Source organism: Musca autumnalis, unplaced genomic scaffold, assembly GCF_047663935.1.
Source record: "Musca autumnalis isolate F117 unplaced genomic scaffold, ASM4766393v1 scaffold_5, whole genome shotgun sequence".
Classification (NCBI taxonomy): domain Eukaryota; kingdom Metazoa; phylum Arthropoda; class Insecta; order Diptera; family Muscidae; genus Musca; species Musca autumnalis.
The window spans coordinates 202,797,423-202,822,247 of record NW_027412088.1 but is presented as its reverse complement, the minus strand read 5'-3'; the positions used below and the strand labels follow the sequence as shown (position 1 = coordinate 202,822,247).

The 24,825-nt window shown below is 36.1% G+C and overlaps 1 protein-coding gene across 2 annotated transcripts in view; it reads right to left on the bottom strand.

The window, feature by feature from the left end:
• Positions 1–14,027: 14,027 nt before the first annotated feature.
• Positions 14,028–24,825, bottom strand: part of LOC141405495 (DNA fragmentation factor subunit alpha-like) — a 121,226-nt gene continuing 110,428 nt past the window's right edge. Inside the window, exon 4 of one of the 2 annotated variants that reach the window (XM_073989887.1) lies at positions 14,028–18,712. In XM_073989887.1, coding sequence (XP_073845988.1) covers positions 18,322–18,712 — 391 coding nt within the window. In that variant the 3' untranslated portion in view covers positions 14,028–18,321. The remainder of the gene's footprint in view (positions 18,713–24,825) is intronic. The other variant, XM_073989889.1, reaches the window with a different exon arrangement.

Below are 24,825 nucleotides of genomic sequence, written 5' to 3'. Positions count from 1 at the left end.
CTAAAGTAGAGGGTCAAAAGCGTCATCTACAGCAGAGTTGATGACGCTTTTGACCAAAGACATACAATGGTAAAGATTGGACATCATGCACAATGGAGTTAATTTTTAATATTCAAGCATATAGGGCGTTTATGTATAACAGACAATTAACAGAAACAAAAGCGTACATCAATGTGAACTATGTTAAATATACCATAATTCATGTCACAATATTGTAACATCACATTATGTTAGACCACCAGCGCCATCTGCCGATGAATAGTAGATATAGAATAAATCCCATCTTATTATATTACATATCTTTGGTAGATCCAAAGACATAGAACTGTAAAGATTGGACATAGTGCATATTGCAGTTAATTTTACTATTAAACCATAGATGGTGTTTTGTATAACAGACAACGAACAGAACACGACGGCAACAAAAACAAGTATAACATAATTTTATGTCACCATATTGGAACATAACATCATGTTAGACCTCCAGTGCCATCTGCCGATGTATGGTAGCAATGGAAATGTTCCATCTTGTTATATTTTATGTCTTTGTTCGATCCTCCAAGGTAGAGTAGATGGCGTTTTTGGTTCTCTGCTTCTTCAAATATAGAGTAGATGACTTGTTGGTCCTTTACTACCGAGTAGTTGACGTTTTTGTTGCACTACTGCAAGGTAGATGACGGTTTTGTTCCCCAACTGTAGAGTATATGTCGCTCTTGGTCCTCTACTACTGCAAGGTAGTCCTTGGCCCTCTACATCGGAATAGATGACCCTTTTGAACCTCCACTTTAGAGTAGAAGACGCTTTTAGTCATCTATTGCAGAGTATATGACGCTTTATGTCTTCAACTGCAAAGTGGATTACTTGTTGGTCCTCTACTGCCGGGTAGATGAAACTTTTTTCATCTACCGCAGGATAAATGGCGTTTCTGGTTCTCTACTGCAGGGTACAGCCATAATGCTTTAGATGTCGCTTTTGGCTCTCTACTGCAGGGTAAATATTGCTTCTGGTTCTCTACTACAGGGTAGATGACGCGTTTGGTCCTATACTACAGGTCAGATGACGCTTTTGGTCCTCTACTGCAGGTTAGCATTACGCTTTTGGTCCTCTACTGCAGAGTACGTTGAGAATATGTTGATTTGGGTAAATGGTGTTTCTGGTGCTCTACTGCAGGGTACAGCTTTAGATGTCGCTTTTGGATCTCTTCTGCAGGGTAAATGTTGCTTCTGGTTCTCTACTACAGGGTAGATGACGCTTTAGGTCCTCTACTGCAGGTTAAATGACTGTTGGTCCTCTACCGCAGGTTAACATAACGATTTTGGTCCTCTACTGCAGAGTAGATGGCCCTTTTGTTCCTCTATTGCAGGCTAAATGGCACTGTTGATCCTCTACTGCAGGTTAAATGACGCTGTTGGTCCTCTACCGCAGGTTAACATAACGATTTCGGTCCTCTGCTGCAGAGTAGATGACGCATTTGATCCTCTACTGTGGGGTAGATGGCGCTTTAGGCCCTCCACTGCTGGGTAAATTGCGCTGTTAATGGTGTTTTTGGTTCTCTACTGCATGGCAGATGTCGCTTTTGGTACTCTACTGCAGGGTAAATGACACTTATAGTTCTCCGCATGCTGGGTAGATGTCGCTTTTGGTACTCTACTGAAGGATAGATGACGCGTTTTGTCCTCTACTGCAGGGTAAATGGCGCTGTTGGTTCTCCACTGCAGGGTAAATATTGCTTCTGGTTCTCTACTGCAGGTTAAAATTACGCGTTTGGTCCTCTACTACAGTTTAGATGTCCCGTTTGGTCCTCTACTGCAGAGAATATGTTAATTTGGTCCAGTACTGCAGAGTACCTAACGCTTTTGGTCCTCTAGTGCAGCTTAAATAGCGATTCTGCTTCTCTACTGCATGATAGATGCCGATCTTGGTCCTCTGCTGCAGAGTAGATGGCGCTTTTGGTCCTCTCTGCAGGATAAATTACACTATTTTTCGTCTACTGCGGGGTAGATGACACTTTTAGTCCTCCATTGAAGGGTAATGAGGCTTCTGTTCCTCTACTACAGAGTAGATGACGCTTTTGGTCTTCTACTGCAGGGTAGATGTTGTTCTTGGTCCTCTGCTGCAAAGTATATGACGCTTTTGGTCCTCTTCTGCAGGATAGCGGATGCTTTTCGTCCTCAACTGTAGATAAGATGTCGCTTTTGGTGTTCCACTGCAGAGTAGATGTCGTTGTTGTTCCTCGATTCTACAGTTGATGACGCTTTTGGTCCTCTACTGCACGGGATATGTCGTTTTTGTTTCTCTACTGCAGAGTAGATGTCGCTTTTGGTCCTTTACTGCAGGGTAGATGCCGGAGTTTGTCCTCTATTGCAGGCTAAATGTCGTTCTTGGTCTTCTATTACAGGGTAGATGTCGCGTTTGGTACTATATTTCCGAGTAGATGACGCTTTTGTTCTTCTACTGCAAAGTGAATGACGATTTTGGTCCCCTAATGCAGAGTAAATGACGCTTTTGGTCCTCTACTGCAGTGTAAATGGTGTTTCTTGTTCCCTACTCCACCGTAGATGACACGCTTGGTCCACTGTTGCAGGGTCTATGTCGCCTTTGTTCCTCTACTGCAGAGAAGACGTTGATTTGGTCCGCTACTACTACTGCTAAGTAGATGACGCTTTTGGTCATCTACTGCAGGGTAAATGGCGCTTTTGGTTCTCTACTGCAGAATAGATAAGGCCTTTCGTCCTCAACTGCAGGGTAGATTGCGCTTTTGGTCTTCTACTGCAGAGAAGATATTGCTTGTAGGTATTGCAGAGTAGATGACGCTTTTGATCCATTACTGCAGGGTTCATTTTGCTTCTGATTCTCTACTACAGGGTAGATGACGTTTTTGGTACTCTACTGCAGGTTAACATTACGCTTTTGGTCCTCTACTGCAGGGTATATGGCCCTCTACTACTGAGAATATGTATATTTGGTCCTCTTATGCAGAGTACATAACGATTTTGGTTCTCTACTGCAGGTTAAATGGCGCTTTTGGACATCTACTGCGGTTTAAAACTAGGCTTTTGGTCCTCCACTGCAGAGAAGATGTAGATTTGGTCCGCTACTGCAGAGTACATAACGTTTTTAATCCTCTACTGCAGAGTAGATGACGCTTTTGATCCTCTACTGTGGGGTAGATGGCGCTTTTGGTAATCCACTGCAGGGTAAATTGCCCTGTAATGGTGTTTTTGGTTCTCTACTGCAGGGTAGATGTCGCTTTTAGTACTCTACTGCAGGGTAAATTTCACTTATAGTTCTTTGCTGCAGGGTAGATGGCGCTTTTGGTACTCTACTGAAGGATAGATGGCGCGTTTTGTCCTCTACTGCAGAGTAGATGATGCTAGTGGACCTCTACTACGAAATATATTATCTTTTGGTCCTCTACTGCAGAGCACATGACGCTATTGATCCTGTACTGTAAAGTGGATGACTTTTTGGTCCTCGACTGCAGAGATGATGTCGCTTTTGGTCTTCCACTGCAGAGTAGATGTCGTTGTTGGTCCTCTATTCTAGAGTTGATAACGCTTTTGGTCCACAACTGCAGAGTATATAACGATTTCGTTCCTCTTCTGCAGGGTAGTGGTCCTCTATTGCAGGGTAGGTGTCATTCTTAGTCCTCTACTGCAGGGTAGATGTCGCTTTTGGTCCTTTACTGCAAGGGATATGTCGTTCTTGTTCCTCTACTGCAGAGTAGATGTCGCTGCTGGTCCTTTACTGCAGGGTATATGCCGGGGTTTGTCCTCTCTCGCAGGGTAAATGTCGTTCTTGGTCTTCTATTACAGGGTAGATGTCGCGTTTGGTTCTACATTTCAGAGTAGATGACGCTTCTACTACAGAGTGGATGACGATTTTGGTCCTCTACTGCAGTGTAAATGGTGTTTCTGGTTCCCTTCTCCACCGTAGATGACGCATTTGGTCCACTACTGCAGGTTATATGGTGCCTTTGTTCCTCTACTGCAGAGAAGATGTTGATTTGGTCCGCTACTTTTGGTTCTCCACTGCTAAGTAGATGACGCTGTTGGTTCTCTACTGCAGGGTAGATGCCGCTGTTGGTACCCTACTGCAGGGTAGATTACTCGTTTTGATTACGCGTTTTGTTCTCCTTCCTCAAAGAAGATGTTGCTTTCATTTCGCTACTGCAGGGTAAATGACTTGTCTGGTTCTCTACTACAGGGTGAATGGTCCTTCTGCTTCTCTGCTGAAGGGTAGACGCCGCTTTTTCTGCGCTACTGCAGGTAAGATGACGCTTTTGGTAATCTACTGCAGTGTAAATGGCACTTTTGGTCTTCTACCGCAGAATAGATGAGGGTTTTGGTCCTCAACTGCAGGGTAGATGGCGCTTTTGGTCCTCTACTGCAGAGAAGATATTGCTTGTAGTAGACATTGCGAGTAAATGGCGCTTCTGGTCCATTGCTGTAATGCAGGTTAAATGACGCTATTTGTCCTCTACTGGAGAGTAGATGACACTTTTGGACCTCTAACGCAGGGTCCCGAACTGTAGAGTGGACATCTCTCACCTCTACTGCAAAGTGTATGTCGCTTTTGGGCTTTACTGCAGGGTAGTTGTAGCTTTTGGTGTTCTACTCCAAGGAATATGTCGTTCTTGGTCCTCTATTGCAGAGAAGATGACGCCTATGATTCTTTACTCCAGAGTAGATGTCGTTTTTGTTCCTGTTCTGCAGGGTAGATGACGCTCTATGTCCAAAGACATAAAATGATAAAGATTGGACAAGATGCATAATTCTGTTCAAGTTTACTATTAAACCATAGAGGGTGTTTGTGCATAACAGACAACTAACAGAACACGACGGTAACAAAAACAAATATAACATAAATTCATGTCACCATATGGTAAATTAACATTATGTTAGACCCCCAGGGCCATCTGCCGATGTATAGTAGCAATGGAAATGTCCCATCTTGTTATGTTATATATCTTTGCTATGTCCTCTACTACAGGTAAGATGTCGCTTTTGGTACTCAACTCTGGAGTAGATGTCACTTTTGCTCCCTTCCTGCACGGTAGATGTCGTTCTTGGTCTTCTACAGTAGAATAGATGTTGCTTTTGTTATTCTACTGCAGGGTAGATGTCGCACTTGGTCCTCTATAATTGTTCCACAAACATCCCGGATAGGACAAGGGAGACTTCTCTCATATCAATGAGTGCGCCCCGATTCATATTAGCTTAATGATATGGGACCTACTGTTTATTGCCGAATCCGAACGGCGTGTCCTATGACACCACTCGCAGAGAAGTTTTACAAGTGTGAAATACTCAGGAAATGTTGCCAACATCACTGAGGGTATTTTGCCACCGTTGAAAATTTGATGTTGCCTGGCCTGGGAATCGAACCTACAACCTTTAGCGTGCAAGGCGTGTGTACATACCACGGTGGCACCCACTTGGTCCTCTACTGCAGAGTAAATGTCGCTTTTGGTCTTCTACTGCAGGTAGTTGTGGCTTTTGGTGGTCATTCTTGTTCCTCTACTGCAGAGTGACGCTTTAGGTTCTCTACCGTATAGTAGATCTCGCGTCTATTGTAGAGTAGCTGACGCTTTTGAGCAAAGTTGATGAAGCTCTTTCTCCTGTACTATAGAGTCGATGACGCTCTTGGTCGTCTATAAAAAGTAGATGACACTTTTGACCACCTACGAGTACTGTAGAGTAGCAGACTCTTTGGTCATTCATATGGTTTGGAAAAAGTGATTTTTTATTCTACTCTAATATAAAGTATCTGGTCGCTATGGTCAACTGCAGTGGAATTGTTGGTCACCCACTGTAGAGTTGATGACCCTTTGGTAATTCATATCTGTTAGCCAAATTGAATTTGTTGTTACTCTATTATAAAATATGTGAATAATAGGGTGTGTTAGTGTGTCTCCTTCTGCCATGGCATGTGTGTATTATGCAATGAAAGACCTCCCCTCTTTTTACTCACCTCTCGTGAAACCTCCACTAAAAGTAAAACACAGGATTTCAATTTTATTTTGCTTAACACTTTATTGGATGTTGTTTTCTTCTCAAAATTTTGTTTTGTTACTATTGACTTGTTTGGTTTGAGCGAGGGGGTTTCTGCTGGTAGTGGTTGGTGGTGGTATAATTTTATGTTTCATTAGTGTCAGTGTGAATTAATGAACGTATGGTTAGATGGTATGGGTGAAAAGAGCAATTACACAAATGTGAGCTTGTTTTTCTCTCTATGTGTGTGAGTTTCGTGTGTGGGTGTTGCAGGCCATGCTCCAACACTTATTGGCAACAGTTGAATGATTTCTTTAGGAATTCAATTAATTTGTTTGCTTTTGTTCAAACTCATGTTGCTGCTGCTGTTCGCTTCATGTTCATGCATGTATTGTTGTTTTGCTGGTGTGATGTTTATAATTTCAAGTGAAACAAAATTTATTTGTTTAGTTGTTGCAAAATTTCAATTGAGTTTTTGTTTCCATCGTGTTTTTTTAAAGTTAAATTGTTTGACATTTTTGTTTGCTTTTGATAATGGAGTGGGGGGGGGGGGTGTGGTGTGGTGCATGTTTATGTTTTCTTGTCCTTTTATTTTCGGTTTCAGTGTTTGGGTTTTAAATGTGAGTTACAAATATTTTTTTCTTTGTTTTATTGTGACTACCACACATTTATTTAGTTTTTATTTTTTGTTGATTTTCAAAAGTTTTTTTTAATTTAATTATTATTTTTATATATCAAAAAACATATGATTTTATTTTAATACCTAACATTTAAAAACTTGTTGTGTTGTGTGTTAAATTTCAAATTTAATATAGCTAAAAAATTTAAATTTATTCTTTTGTTTAATTTTCCATTGATTAAATGTGTAATTTAAAAAATAAAAAAAAACATGTGTGTTGTAATTATTTTGTTATTATATTTTAATTGGTCTCGATGGTTGTTGACATTATGTCAATAATTATTTATTGTTGTTTTCATTTAAAAATGTTTGCATGCATTAATTCATTACTATTTCTTGGTTGTTGTTGTTTGCTGTTGATTAAGCTGAGGGGAAATATTTTCAGTTCTAATTATTAATATTTTTTTAATTAAAAGTTTGGCAGAATTTGTAAAAATTTTCCTCATTTATTTTTTGGTTATTTAACTATTTTTGGCAGTAAATTAATTAAATAAAATTATGCATTTATATTTCTTGTTGTTCTTTTGCGGAATCTACTGCTTTTTATGTGGGGCAAACGGGCAATTTCATATTTATGTTTATTTTTTGTTCCATTAAATTATTCAACACACACATGCTTAAAATATTTGTTTCAACTCATAATTCTTTTTTTAAGTTTCTTACAATGCCAAATTTTTTTGTGTCTGTCTATTTTCTAAATTAAATTGTTTTCTACCTTCTTTTGAGTTTATTCTGCTTGTTGTTGTTATGTAATAAAATCAATTTAATTGTCAGTCTTAGGATTTTTTCTTCATGTATCAAATCAAAATTCAAATAAAAATATTTTCAAAAAAAATTAAATTTAATTATTTTTTTCTTAATTTTACTTCTTTCAGAAAAGGGAAGCTTGTTCTTGTTTTGAAATGTATCCCTAATTGAAGCAAGTTTCATTTTGTTTTCTTTCAGAAAATATATGTATCTAACTACAATTAATATTAAGATAATAATGGGTACATTAGGGTAGGCCATAATAAAAAGCAAATTGTAAATGATATTCTTGAATATTTTTCAAAAAATAAAATCTTTTAGAAAAACATATCCGAAAATGCTCTTCTAGTCGCCATTGAGAGAATTCGGTAGGTTTTATTCGAAGAATAATTTCTATAGGGAAAAACAATTCGAATAAGTTTTATAAAGAAAACCGTTATAAGGTTAATATTTTCTTATAGAAACTATTATCCGTATAATTTTTTATATATAAAATATTATCTATATTGTTTTTCCTACCAAAAATATTATCCGGATAATTTTTTCTTACAGAAGAATTATCCGAAAATTTTTTTCTTAAAGAAAACTTTATCCGCATATTTTTTCCTATAGAAAAGAATATCTGATATTTCTCAAATAAAGATCAAAAATTTTCTTATAGAAAATTTCATTCGTAAAATTCTTTCATATAGAAATTATTATCCGCATAATTTATTTCATATAGAAAGTATTATCTGGCTATTTTTTATATAGAAATTATTATCCGGATAAAACTTTCTGCAATTTTTTCCTACAGAATATATTTTCCGCATATTTTTCTCTTATAAAAAATTTTATTTGAATAATTTTTTCTATAGAAAAAAATTTTAAAATTATTTTCTATAGTAAAAATTATCCGAATATTTTTTTTCTTACAGAAGAATGAAAAGGGATTTTTTGGCGAAAATGTTTCTATGAAAAATATTATCCGCATAATTTTTTACTAAAGAAAATATAATTTTTTCTTATAGAATATATAATTCGAATAATTTTTTTCCTATAGAAAATATTAACCATCATTTTTCCTACAGGAAATGTCATCCGCATACTTTTTTCATATAGGAAATGTTACCTGGATTTTTTATATAGAAAATATTATCCCCAATTTTTTATTACAGAATATATTTTCCGCATATTTTTTCTCTAATAGGAAATATTATCCCGATAAACTTATCCTATATAGAATATTGCCACAATATTTTTTTCCTATAGAAAATATTATGCGGATATTTTTCCTGTAGAAAATAGTTCTTTTTGCTATAGAAAATATTACCAGATATTTTTTTTCTACAGAAAATATATATAGCAAATCTTTCCTCCAAAAGACAAATAACATCCGAATAATTTTTTCAGATAGAAAATATTATTCGGATAACTCTTTCCAACAACATTTTCATTCCTGTAGAAAAAAAAATATTATACCGATAGCTTTTTCATGCAGAAAATATTATGCGGATAATTTTTTTTAGAAAATATAATCCGCATATTTCTTTACTATTAGAAATATTTTGCGGATAATTTTTTCTTGCAGAAAATATTATCCGAATATTTTTCTCCCGCAGAAAATATTATCCGAATAATTTTTTCTTGCAGAAAATATTATCCGAATAATTTTTTCCTGCGAAAATATTATCAGAATAATTTTTTCAAGATATTATCCGGATATATTTTTATACAAAATATTATTCGGATAATTTTTATCTTATAGAAAATATAATCTGGATAACATTTATCTGAAAAAAAATTTACCCGGAAAACATTTTTCTATAGAAAATATCATCTGGATAATCTTGTTCTATAGAAAATATTATCCACATATTTTTTTATCCAAAATATTATTCGGATAATTTTTACCTAAAGAAAATATTCTTTCCTACAGCATATAGGAAATATTAGGCGTATAATTTTCTCCAATAAAAATATCCGGAAGACATTATTCGGATAAATTTTTCCTACAGAAAATATTATCTGCATAATTTTTTCCTATAGAAAATATTATCCGTGTAATTGATTCCTATAGACAATTTTTCGCTAGCAATGTTTTCCTTTAGAAAATATTATCCGGATATTTTTCCCTATAGAAATTATTATCCGCATATTCTTTGCTAAAAACATATTAAACGGATACGTTTTTCCTATAGAAAATATTAATCGGATAAAATTTTCCTATTGAAAACATTATCCGGATGACTTTTTCCTATAAAAATACTAATGGTATAAGGTTTTTCTATAGAGAACATAAACCAGATAATTTTTTGCTACAGAAAATATTATACGGATAATTTTTCCCTACTAAAAAAATATCATCCCGATAATGTTTCCAGCCTGAAAATATTATACAGATATTTTTTTTAAAGAAGGTATTATCCGGATAATTTTTTTTAGAAAATATAATCCGCATATTTCTTTACTATTAGAAATATTTTGCGGATAATTTTTTCTTGCAGAAAATATTATCCGAATATTTTTCTCCTGCAGAAAATATTATCCGAATAATTTTTTCCTGCAGAAAATATTATCCGAATAATTTTTTCCTGCAGAAAATATTATCCGAATAATTTTTTCAAGATATTATCCGGATATTTTTTTATACAAAATATTATTCGGATAATTTTTATCTTATAGAAAATATTATCTGGATAACTTTTTCCTAAAAAAATATTATCCGGAAAACATTTTTCTATAGAAAATATCATCCGGATAATCTTGTTCTATAGAAAATATTATCCACATATTTTTTTATCCAAAATATTATTCGGATAATTTTTACCTAAAGAACATATTCATTCCTACAGCATATAGGAAATATTAGGCGGATAATTTTCTCCAATAAAAAATATCCGGAAGACATTATCCGGATAAATTTTTCCTACAGAAAATATTATCTGCATAATTTTTTCCTATAGAAAATATTATCCGAGTAATTGTTTCCTATAGAAAGTATTTTCTAGACAATTTCTCGCTACAAATGTTTTCCTTTAGAAAATATTATCCGGATACGTTTCCTTATGGAAATTATTATCCGCATATTCTTTGCTTTAAACATATTAACCGGATACGTTTTTCCTATAGAAAATATTAATCGGATAAAATTTTCCTATTAAAAACATTATCCGGATAACATTTTCCTATTGAAAATGCTAATGGGATAAGGTTTTTCTATAGAGAACATTATCCGGATAATTTTTTGCTACAGAAAATATCATCCGGATAACTTTTCCCTACTAAAAAAATATTTCCAGCCTGAAAATATTATACAGATAATTTTTTTAAAGAAGGTATTATCCGGATAATTTTTGTATTAGAAAATATAATCCGCATATTTATTTCCTATAAGAAATATTTTGCGGATAATTTTTTCCTGCATAAAATATTATCCGAATATTTTTTACCTGCAGAAAATGTTATCCGAATAATTTCTTCCTGCAGAAAATATTATCAGAATAATTTTTTCTGCAGCAAATATTATCAGAATAATTTTTTCCTGCAGAAAATATTATCCGAATAATTTTTTCAAGATATTATTTTTTTATTTTATACAAAATATTATTCGGATAATTTTTACCTAAAGAAAATATTCTTTCCTACAGCAAATATTATCCTGATAAATTGTTCCTATAGAAAATATTATCCGGATACTTTTTTTCTATAGCAAATATTTTCCGGATAATATTTCCAAAAAAATATACTTTTAAGAATTTTATCCGCAGTTTTCGATGATTTTCGCAGTTTCGGATAATTTTTTCTGATAGAAAACATTATGAGGATAATTTCTGCTAAAAACAAAATTATTCGGATAGTTCATTCCTATAGAAATTATTATACTGAAAATTCGTCTATTCTACAGTAGATCACCTGTGAAGTTGTCTACTTTACAGTATATGGTTTCTAGATCGCCACTCTAGTGATCTAATCAACTGTAGGTGGTAACTGGAGTCATCTACTCTGCAGTAGATGACCACTGAAGTCGTTTACTCTATAAAAGATGGCCACTGGAGTCATCTTCTCTACAGTAGATTGTTTCTGGGGACATATACTCTACAGTAGATGACCACTGGTGTTATATACTCTAAAGTATATGGCCACTATAGTCGTTTACTCTACAGCAGATGGCCACTGGAGTCATCTACTCTACTTTAGATGACCTCCGAAGTCGTCTACTTTACAGTATATGGTTACTGGAGTCATCTACTATACAATAGATGGTCACTGGAGTCGTATACTCTACAGCAGATGGCCCCTGGGGTCATCTACTCTACAGCAGATGGCCACTGGAGTCATCTACTCTACAGTAGATGGCCTCTGAAGTCGTAAGAGTCTACAGTATATGGTTATTGGGTTCATCTACCATACAATAGATGGTCACTGGAATCGTTTACTCTACAGTAGATGACCACTGGAGTAATTTAATCAACAGTAGATGGCCACTGGAGTCATCTACTCTACAGTAGATGACCACTGAAGTCGTTTACTCTACAAAAGATGGCCACTGGAGTCATCTTCTCTACAGTAGATTGTTTCTGGGGACATATACTCTACATTAGATGGCCACTGGTTTTATATACTCTAAAGTATATGGCCACTAGAGTCGTTTACTCTACAGCAGATGGCCACTGGAGTCATATAATCAACTTTAGATGGCCTCTGAAGTCGTCTACTTTACAGTATATGGTTAGTGGAGTCATCTACTATACAATAGGTGGTCACTGGAGTCGTATACTCTACAACAGATGGCCACTGGAGTCATCTACTCTACAGAATATAGCCTCTGAAGTCGTTTACTCTACAGTATATGGTTACAGTGATCATCTACCATACAATAGATGGTCACTGGAATCGTTTATTCTACAGTAGATAACCACTGGAGTAATCTTATTAAAAAGTAGATGGTAACTGGTTTCATCTACTCTACAGTAGATGGCCACTGGTGTTATATACTCTAAAGTAGATGGCCACTAGAGTCGTCTACTCTACAGCAGATGGCCACTGAAGTCGTCTTCTCTACAGTATATGGTTACTGGAGTCGTCTACTCTATAGTATATGGTTACTGTAGTCATCTACTGTACAATAGATGGCCACTGAGGTTGTCTACTTTACAGAAGTTGACACTGAAGTCATCTACTCTACAGAAAATGATCACTGAAGTCGTTTGCTCCACAGTAGATGGCCAATGGAGTCATCTACTGTACATAAGATTGCCTATGGGGACATCTACTCTACAGTAGATGGCCACTGATGTCAATTACTCAACAGTGGATGGCCACTGGGGTCATCTGCTCTACAGTAGATGGACTTGGGTTTGCATTAATATTGGTCATTTCTAAAGAATTCCAATTACTTAAGGATATTTTTTGCTTTTCTCTTTATAGACGACAAAAATACATTTTTTTCCAATAGAACACATCAATTATAAAGAAACCATATGAAAGACACTTAACAGGAAAAATCATAAAAAAGGGGTTTAGTTAACAGATTTTAATTTGTTGCTTCTTCTGCTGATCTATCCTTAAGCCAAAATTTGTATGTATATGCTTTGAAGCTTCTACATGTTGTTAGCATCTAATGTTTTTGTTCCTGTTGTTTTTTTTTACTTATCTGCTGTCAAGAGTATATCGAATATTTCTAGATTATTTCATTGTATTACATTTTTATGGCATGCTATCACACACACGACAATATGTATATGTGTAAGTAAGTATATTTTAGTTAGTTGGTATAAATATGCACTAAAGACATTTCTTTTTTTTTTTTTGGGTGGGCGAGGGTTTTGGAATGGAGTGGCAGGGTTTGTTCTTGTAATTCCAACATCAAACTCCCTCTCGAATGTTTGTTTTTTCTTTTTTTTTCTTGTTTTCTTTTGTCATCAAATAGTATTAAAGATGTAGAATATATGTATTGCAATTGTTGTTGTTGTTATTATTATTTTCGTTAGTTTGTCGTCTTTGTTTTCTTATGATTTGACTTAATTACTTTACTTTTGCTGCTGTTGAATATAAGTTCATGTTTCATTCATTGTTCAACGTTCTGTTGTATACTTTTAGGGGCTATTATGTTTAGTTTACTAATTGTTGATTCTCATTTTCTTGGCTAACACAGTAAATAGAATGTTTTACCATTGTTTTCTTGTTCTGTTATATTCGTTCAAATATTTTATATATAATTAATATTTAGAATGTATTAATTATTTGTTTAATATGGATGGTGTTAAGATGTATAGTTTACGGTTCTTTTGTTTCATTTAATTTGTTTAATGTTGTTGTGTGTTTTAAGACTGTTATGTAAGTATGGATGTACATTTGTATGTATTTATGCTTGATGTATGATTTGTATGCTTTCTATAACAATACGTTAACCATCGTTTACAGTTATCTTAATTATTTTATTTTTGTCCTTATTTTAAAATCTGTTTTTTTGTTTTAAGTTGTCCAACTCTTTCTCATTTCCTTTTTGTTTTCATTTGTTTATGCGTGTCGACTTTGAGCTGTTGTATAATATCGGGAATGCTGCTAATGGGAGAGCTTAGTAAAAACTTAGATGTGTTTTTGCTAATATTTTTTATATGTATATATTTTTGTTTTGGAAAATTTTATTAGTATATATGTATGTATTGTATGCATTATGTAATGATTATATTCTGCTTCTTTTGATATTTTTTTCGTCGGATTTTGTAAAACTTGCCATTAAAATTTCGGTTTTAAATTCATTCAAATTCATGTTTTCCGTTTATTTTTTATTTTTGTATTTTATTCTTCGTTTTTAATTGTGACCTTAAATAGTACGTTAACCATACATTTCTGTTCTTTATTTTATAACGTTAGGGTTCAACTATACCATTTCCGAATTTGAAAGACGTTAAGGTATCGAAAAGAGGGCCAGAAAGGAAGTAGCCGTTTGGCCTATTCTATTAAAGATGACCACTGTTGTTATCTACCTAACAGTGGATGGCCACTCAGATCATCTACTCTACAGTGGATGGCCACTGGAGTCATCTACTCAACAGCAGATGGCCACTGAAGTCATCTACTCAACACTAGATGGGCACTATGGTCAACTACTTAACAGTAAATTTCCACTGGGGTAATTTACTCATCAGAAGGGGGCCACTGGGGCAATCTGGGGTCATCCACTCAACAGTAGATTGCCAATGAGGTAATCTAGTCAACAGTAGCGGGCCACTAGAGTCACCTACGCAGCAGTAAATGACCACTGGGGTCGTCTGCTCAAGAGTAGATTGCCATCCAACGGTAGATTGCCGCTGAGATCATCCACTCAACAGAAGATGACCACTGAGGTCATCTACTGCAAAGTAGCTGGTCACATCTACTGTTCAGTAGATGGCCACTGGGGTCATCTATTCAACCGTAGATTGGCATAGACGTCATCTACTCAACAATAGATGGCCAATAGGGTCATCTACTGAAAAGTAGCTGGTCACTGGATTCATCTATTCAACCGTAGATTGCTACTGAGGTCATCTACTCAACAATAGATGGCCACTGAGGTCATCTACTGCAAAGTAGCTGGTCACATCTACTATTCAGTATATGGCCACTGAGGTCATCTACTGAAAAGTAGCCGGCCACTGGGGTCATCTACTCAACAGTAGATGGCCACTGAGGTCATCTACTCAACAGTAGTTGTGCACTGGGGACATCTACTCAACAGTAGATGGCCACTGGGGCCATCTACCCAACAGTATATGTCCTTTAAAGTCATCTACTCAACAGTAGATGGCCACTGGGGTCATCTATTCAACCGTAGATTGGCACATACGTCATCTACTCAACAATAGATGGCCACTGGGGTCATCTACTGAAAAGTATCTGGCCACTGGATTCATCTATTCAACCGTAGATTGCCACTGAGGTCATCTACTCAACAGTAGATGGCCACTGAAGTCATCTACTGAAAAGCAGCAGGCCACTGGGGTCATCTACTCTACAGCAGATGGCCACTGAGGTCATCTACTCTATAGTAGATGTGCACTGGGGACATCTACCCAACAGTAGATGGCCACTGGGGCCATCTACCCAACAGTATATGACCTTTGAGGTCATCTACTCAACAGTAGATGGCCACTGAGGTCATCTACTGAAAAGTAGCCGGCCACAGGGGTCATATACTCAACAGTAGATGCCCACTTGAGTCATCTATTCAACTGTAGATTGCCACTGAGGTCATCTACTCAACAGTAGATATCCACTAAGGTCATCTAATCAACAATAGATGCCCACTGGGGTCATATATTCTACCGTAGATTTCCACTGAGGTGATGTACTCCACAGTAGATATGCACTTAACAGTAAATTGCCACTGGGGTCATCTACTCAACAGTAGCTGGCCACTAAGGTCATCTACTCAACAATAGATGGCCACTGGGCTCATCTACTGAAAAGTAGCTGGTCACTGGATTCATCTATTCAACCGTAGATTGCCACTGAGGTCATCTACTGAAAAGTAGCCGGCCACTGGGGTCATCTACTCAACAGTGGATGGCCACTGAGGTCATCTACTCAACAGTATATGTCCACTGAGATCATCTACTCAAGAGAAGCTAGTCCCTAAGGTCATCTACTCAACAATATATGGTCACTGAGGCCATGTATTCAACCGTAGATTGCCACTGAAGTCATGTACTCAACAGTAGGTGGCCACTGAGGTCATCCACTGAAAAGTATCTGGCCACTGGGATCATCTTCTCAACAGTAGATAGCCACTTGAGACATCTATTCAACTGTAGATGACCACGGGGGACATTTACTCAGTAGATGTGCACTGAGGTCATCTACTCAACAGTAGATGGCCTTTGAGGTCATCTAATCAACAGTAGATGGTCACTGGGGTCATCTACTCGGCAGTGGATGCCCACTGGGTTCACCTACTTAACAGAATATGGCCACTGAGGTCACCTACTCTGCAGAATATAGCCCCTGAGGCCATTTAGTGTAGAGTAGATTCGTGAAAGGCCCTTTAATGTAGAGTAGATGGTCCCAAAGGTCATCCATCTGCTGTAGAGTAGACGTCCTCAAAGGTCTTCTACTGTAGGGAATATGTCTCCACAAGTCATCTGCTGTAGAGCAGATGACCCCAAAATTCATCTACTGTAGAGTAGATATCGCCAAAGGCCATCAAGTGTAGAGTAGGTGGTCCCAATGTAGAGTAGATGTCCTCAAATATCATCTAGTGTAGTGTAGATGTCTGCAAAGGCCATCTCGTGAAGAATATAGGGTCCGAATAGTCACTGATCTAGACCAGATGGTTCCAAACATAATCTACTCTAGAGTATATGTCTACAAAGGCCATCTACTGTGGCTTAGATGATCTCAAAGGAAATCTAGTGTAAATTAGATGTCCCCAAAGGTCATCTGGTGTAAGGTAGATGTTCTCAAAGGTCATCTGGTGCAAGGTAGATGTCCTCAAAGGTCATTTAGTGTAGAGTTGATCTCTCCAAAGGTCATCTACTGCAGAGCAAATGTCTCCAAAGTCATCTAGAGTAGAATAGGTGTCCCCAAAAGTCATCTACTGTGAAGTAGATGTCCTCAAAGGCCATCTAGAGTAGAGTAGATGACTATAGGGATGAGTGGATGGTCCCAAATGTCACCTACTGTAGATTTGATGTCCCCAAAGGTAATTTACTGTAGATTAAATGTCAACGAAAGTCATCTGGGGTAGAGTAGATATCCCCAAATGTCATCTAGTGTAGGCTAGATTTCCCCAAAGGTCATCTACTGTAGAGTAGATGTCCTCAAAGGTGATCTACTCGAGAGTGGATGACCCCATTGGTCATCTACTGCAGCTTAGATGTCCCCGAAGATCATATACCCGATTTGATATATACTGTAGAGTAGTTAAACTCTGGGGGTATAGCTAGGCCACCTTCTTTTCAGAGGATGCTTCAATAAAAAATTGAAGTCAAGAGCCGAAAAGTTCCAAGGAACATGACCTCATTCATCTTCCCTAAAGAGAATGGCCTGTAGGCCAAAAATAATCCTTACTCTGTTTACTCCCTAATAGTAGACCCCAGCTTTCATAATAATTTTCTATTTTCGCAAAAACTTCTCACAAACATTGGAAATGGTGTAGTTGGCCAACCTGTTTTTTGTTTTTTTTTTCTATTGATATTCCATGTTTGCTAATTAAATAGGTCTGCTCAAATCAAAACCGTAAAAACGTTTAATTGGAATTCATTTCATTTTTATTTTAATTTTTATTTGCAATGATTTGCTGTTGTTGTTGTTTATTTTAATTTGAATTACGACCAATTTCCATTTACGACCTGTCTAACATGATGCTGCTTGCCCTCTATCAAATGATGTTGGTTTTTCTTTTAGATGTTGTTTTTGTTGTTGTGGTTTGGGAATTAGCAAATGTATTACTGGTTGTTGTTGTTGTTTTTGCAGTGTCTACTACGACTAAAGAAGTTTGAAAAAAACAACATTTATTGACATTTCAAGTGCTCTAAAAAATTAATTAATTTTCAGTGATGCTGGAAAAACAGGATATACGTAAATGCAATAAAAAAACACATGTCCTTAATCGAATCGGTTCCAAAAAATTACCTCAGAGGCTATGTCGGCGGCCACTTTTTGCAAAGCAAGTTATCACGCAATGGCTAACAAAACAAAACAAATTCCCTAACATTTGCTGTTTTCTAGTTGTAACACTGCCCGTTTGCATTGTCTCTTTTCTTAGCTTTTTCATCATTTTTTTGCATCCTAGGTCATTGTCTTTTACTTTTGTTTTAATTTATATTTCTGTTTAAGTTAAAAAATGTTTTCCAACCTCCTCCTCCTTCTTCCTTAACCCTTATCCTTACAGCTATTATTTTCTAAATTTCAAGTGATACTGGCAAAAATCGGTAGTCATATGTCATGAGTTTTATTATTTCCTGTAGTAGTTGTTGTTGTCCTGTTTGTTGTTGTAATGTTGTCGTTTTTTAGATTTGTATCGGTTACCACAATAGTTATTGTTTGTTCCTGATTTTGTTGTTTGTTGTTGGTTAATGTGTGAGTTTTGCGATTTGTGGTTGCTGTTGTTTTTGTGTCCTTTTGTACCTGCTGCTGTTGTTGCTGCTGTTCGATTGTCATGCTATTATTGTGATTATTGTGCAATTCATCATTCAATTGCCGACGGATTTCCGCATCAATGGCCTCAGCATCCTCTGGATAACGTTCGGAGCAAAATATGGCGCCTTCCTTGAGTAATTTTAACAAGTTAATTCGGTCCTCAGCGTTTCGCTTTGCACACAATGGTCTACAATGGAGTAGGTGGGAGGAAAAGAGAGGGAACAAATGAAGAGAGAACATTAATACTTTTTTTCTCAATTGCAATTTAAGAACAAAGAACAACGAAGAAAGAAATGAAATAATAACAAAAAAACATGCATTTTAACATTCATTTGAAACATAAACATATGAAGGAGGTTCAAAGTGCGTGTAAAGAACAAGAGAGTCTCAGAGGGTATCTACCCACAGTGAATGGGATAGATACCCTCCTTTAGGGTTAGTCATTAAATGGGAAATCATTCCATTAGCTGTCCACGGAAACAGATTTTCTTCAGTAAATAACCTAAAATAAAAAAAAGTTCTATACTAAATGAACATGGAATATATTTAATACATAATGGATTGCCCAAGAAACATTCATTGCACAATACATCAAGATGCGGGATATTTTCCCTCTAGAAACTTCCTAAAAAGGACATCTACCTTTTGTGTAGAGTCAATGATACAAAAAATGATTAGAAAATGACCGACATACACCCAGAAGGAGAGACATACAAATTTCCCTATTGGGAAATCCTGGATGACATCTAACAGAAAATCTTCCCTTTAGCAGATGGCCAAACATTTCTTCCACTCTCTAATATAAGTCCATGAGGGCATGTATTCCGTAGCAGATAGTCCAAGCAAACACATACGTCTTAAAATACGAACACAGCAGACGGCAGGCTAGGAGAGACATTTACCCAAAAATATTTCCAAGGAAAACTTATTCTCCCTATAGCTATCATTAGATGATAGAAAGACATATACTCCTCAGCACATGATGAACGTAGATACCAACAAACCCATAGCAGGCAAAAAGAGACATCTACATGTGTTAAATTTAAAAGGAGAACAAATACTTCTCGGTATATGGGTATGAAAGATATGTAGGTAATCCGCATATGTAGAGTTGTGTAGCTCTGAAACAAACTAGTTCCAAGTAACTATTCCGAAAAAGGAACTTTTGGAACCACCAAAAGTTTAAAGAAACAAATGAAACAAAAATAATTATGAAAGAGATAGATTCATTGAACTATATAGGTGTCAGAACTATTTGGAACTAGGTCATTTTCTAATAAAGGACCAAATGAGATTTACTTCCTAGTAAACAATTTCGCTGGACACAAACTCCTACTGTATAGTTGTGATCTCTAGCGGAAGGCCAAAAGTCAATCACTAAATTATAGAGTTGGGCAATTGAAGGACCTAGCTCAAAAACGTATGAGTAACGTCATACAAACTAACGTGTGATATTACATATACGCAGTTTGTTCATACACACGACCGCTGTCCATTGAACTAGATAGTGAACTAGGTCGTTCAATATAGTTCAATTGACACAACTTTACAAAACTAACAATGGTGACATCTAATCGCTGTTAATCAGTCAATAGTGACATCTATATCCTATTAACTGACACGTAAGTTTATGACTAAGATATACAATATTACAAGATGGGACATTTCAATTGCTACTATACATCGGCAGATGGTACTGGTGGTCTAACATAATGTGAAGTTACAATATGGTGACATTAATTATGTTATATTTAACATAGTTCACATTGGTGTACGCTTTTGTTTCTGTTAATGGTCTGTTATACATAAACGCACTCTATACTTGAATATTCAAATTGAACTCCATTGTGAATGATGTCCAATCTTTACCACTTTATGTCTTTGTTTATGACAAAGGGAGGTATCTATTTTATAATAGATGTACACGGATGTACACGGTAGCTTCTGTTTACTATAAGAAAGCAAGAGGGGCAAATTCAAAGCGGGACATTGAGCCTATAGATTAAAACGACGTTTGCTTCATATAATCCTGGATTCTCAATTGAGATGGAAAAGGAACGTCGAGGAACGGACGAAGAGAGGTATGATTGCCCTTTATTCATGTAAGAATTCGATTGGGAAAAACTGGAGATTAAATCCAGCTATTATACACTGGCTGTATAATACTGTTGTGAGAACCATATTATCCTACGGATGTCTTGTCTGGTGGCATGCGCTTCGACATAAATCGAACTCCGGCAACATAGACAAGGTGCAAAGGGCAGCCTCGATCCTGATAACTGGAGCTTTTAGAAGTACACCACAAGCAGCTCTAAATGCGATGTTGAACCTCTTGCCCATGAGACTCAGCATCAAAGGTCAAGCAGCACGTAGTGCCCTAAGGCTACATGAATTGAATCGTTGGCGTGACAGCACCTATGGACATGTATGCATTCTTCGGGTGCTAGGACCAAACCTTAGCTTAAATCTGCAGGGGAAATTCAGCGACTACTTATCACCAATCCAAAGATTTGAAGATTTTGAGGTCGTTATCCCTTGTAGAGATGACTGGATCCGTAGTAACCCTCCTCTGGACGGTCTGGCTTTCTACACAGACGGCCCCTATCAACGTAATATACCTTTGGGCAAAGATATACAATATTACAAGATGGGACATTTCAATTGCTACTATACATCGGCAGATGGTACTGGTGGTCTAACATAATGTGAAGTTACAATATGGTGACATGAATTATGTTATATTTAACATAGTTCACATTGGTGTACGCTTTTGTTTCTGTTAATGGTCTGTTATACATAAACGCACTCTATACTTGAATATTCAAATTGAACTCCATTGTGAATGATGTCCAATATTTACCACTTTATGTCTTTGCATAAATTGTAATGTAGATGACAAAGGGCACATGGTGTCTAAAGTAGACGAGCTAAAGGAAATTGTTTGCCACTATATACGAGTATGTAGTTGAAAGAAGTTGGCGTGATATCTTCTATTTCCTAAAAGAAGTTGAAACGGAACTAGTAAATGAACTAGGCTGTATTCCCTATTGCACGGTCAAGAGTGATATATTTCTCCTAGCCAAAGGGACGTTTTCTCGCTATAACTTTACAAGGTTAACAACTATTTCCTATTTTACGGCCAGTGGTATCTTCCTCATAGTAAACTGGTACATAGAGGGCAACGAGGGATATCTAGTCTATACCGGTTGATCAAAATGACTTCAGTTTCCTAGTAGATGCACTACTAGCAAAGACATAAATTGGTAAAGATTGGACATCATTCACAATGGAGTTCAATTTAAATATTCAAGTATAGAGTGCGTTTATGTATAACAGACCATTAACAGAAACAAAAGCGTACACCAATGTGAACTATGTTAAATATAACATAATTCATGTCACCATATTGTAACTTCACATTATGTTAGACCACCAGTACCATCTGCCGATGTATAGTAGCAATGGAAATGTCCCATCTTGTAATATTGTATATCTTTGCTACTACCTAGTATATGGTGAAGAGTGACATCTATTTACTAGAAGACAACAATAGGGATATCAATCAAAGATGTATAACATAACAAGATAGGACATAGACATTGCTACTATGCATCGGCAGATGGCGCCGATGGTCTAACATAATGTGATGTTACAATATTGTGACATGAATTATGTTATATTTAACATAGTTCACATTGGTGTACGCTTTTGTTTCTGTTAATTGTCTGTTATACATAAACGCACTCTATGCTTGAATATTTAAATTGAACTCCATTGTGAATGATGTCCAATCTTTACCAATTTATGTCTTTGTATCAACTCACTAATAGATGTCAAATTTGTAGTAGATGACTGGACGACTTCTACTTCCTACAAGAAGACCGAAGGGTACCTCTAGATACTACTGTATGAACAAGGATGACATCTATTGTCCATCAACATATGTTCATTAGAAAATGGTTAAAGGAGAATAAATTCAGCCAGTTTCATTATCAAGCTAGACGATTATGTGGAAATTTACCCAATATTATATATTCAATGGTGCACCTATTACTTAGTAGTTGATCAGAAATGGTATATAATTCTGTTTAGATAGCTAAAGAATGATCCAGGCGGCATCTACTTCTTATTATAATGTTGCAAGTAACTATGGAGACCTAAACACGCAAATAGCTTGCAAACAGAGCATTTAGTGTGTAGTAGACTACCACGGGACTTCTGTTTACTTTGTGAAGACCAAGTGGATATATTCGCCATCAAATGCGTATATACCGGACATCTAGTTTGTAATAAATGAAGGGCGACTTTCATTTCCCAAAAGTAAGGTAAAACAAGTAAGAAAAGTCTATAGTCGGACGGAGCCGACTATGGGATACCCTATACCACTATCCCTGGACAATCGCTCTCCACGCAACTGCTTTTCAATGATTGTGAAAATTTAATTATCAAATATCAGAGTTGTAATGAATAATACTTATGACCAAAACCAAAAAGTTATCTAGCATGACAAAGACATTTTTGTAGCAGGGAAGCAAAATTTAGTTCACACAAACTAAAATGTAATGAAACCCACTTATGTAGTACTATAACTTCCGTTGTTTAACCGATACGTTATTGAAATTTTTACCAATTTCACACAAAAGTTTCAGTCCATTTAACCCGCTAAGTATTATCTGATTTTCACGTTGGTTTGTACGCTTCTTCCTCATCATAAACTCAAACTTTGTTTAAAATTTTGCAGGTTATTATTTTGACCTACAGAACCGCTACAAAATTGGTTAAAATTTTGTTTTTGGTTCATTTCATTCCCTGAACATTTCACGATCGTCAGCAAAAACTAATCATTTCTATACTGGCCCGAACCCAACCTTCTTAAAAAATTCGTTACAATCGGTCCATAATTGCGGCCTTAAGCTTGTTTACAACTTTTAATGGACGGACACACATGGCTAAATCGCTTTATCTCGTCGAGATATGAATTTTGGCATACCAAATAAGGGGACTAGGACGAATATTTCATGGTGTTACTTTTGAAGAGATAATATGTAGCATGAGATAAAAATGTGGTTCTCTACACAGAACCCATTATACATATATTAGGCAGTAGGCCCGTTATCTAGCAAACACTTTATTGCAATTTACATCAGAGGTAAGGTCAGTAGTTTTTTTCTATATGTAGGCTACTTTGCGAAATATATATGTCCTCAAGGAATTAAAATATCGACCAAAAATAAAATTTTTATATTTTTCATACATAAGTAATGGTCCATTTCAGCCGCTAAAGAATATCAGATCATCTTTAAATATTGTAGGCATCTTTTTCTACCTATCTTTTTATACCTTCTTACCCGGTGCAAAATTTCGTGACTATTGACGTATAGTTGTGACTTCTAGCGAGTTTATTATTACACTACAAACAAATAACGGAATATATTAGGCTGTAACTCTGTTATCTGATCATGCACACCAACATAATTGACATTAATTGAAAGGTCAAGCGTTCCACTTTCAAGTATATCTCAATTGTTCGGAATGTCACTTCCAGGAATTAAGATATAAGCTGTATATTAAAAATTTTCACACTTTTCACACAAAAGTTTTGGTCCATTTAACCCTCTAAATATTGCCCGATCGCCATCTCAAATTGCAAGCTTCTCCTTTGTGATATACTCTTACCTTATTTAAAATTACGCGTTGATCGGACTATTATTGAGACCTACAGAGCCGCTAGAAAATTGGATAAATATTATGTTTTTGGTCCATTTCACCCGCTAAATATTTCACGATCATCACCAATAAGAATAGGGATCTATTCTGATCTGAACCCGACCTCCATACAAAATTTCGTGACTATCGGTCCATAATTGCGGCCTGGAGCGTGTTTACAATTTATAATGGACAGACGGACGGACTGACGGACGGACACACATCTCAAAATCGCTTTATCTCGTCGAGATATGAAGATTGGTATACCACATTGGGGGTCTCCGACGAATATTTCGCGGTGTTACATGAATTTTTACCAAAACAAACTTATAATACCCTTTTCCACATTGTGGTATAGGGTATAAATACAGATTTAGTCAATAGTATATTGACAAAAGCGACATCTATATCCTATTATAGAGCATTTACAAAGATATATAATACAATAAGATGGGACATTTCCATTGCTACTGCACATCGGTAGATGGCGCTAACATAATGTTAATTTACAATATGGAGACATGAATTATGTTATATTTAACATAGTTCACATTGGTGTACGCTTTTGTTTCTGTTAATTGTCTATTATACATA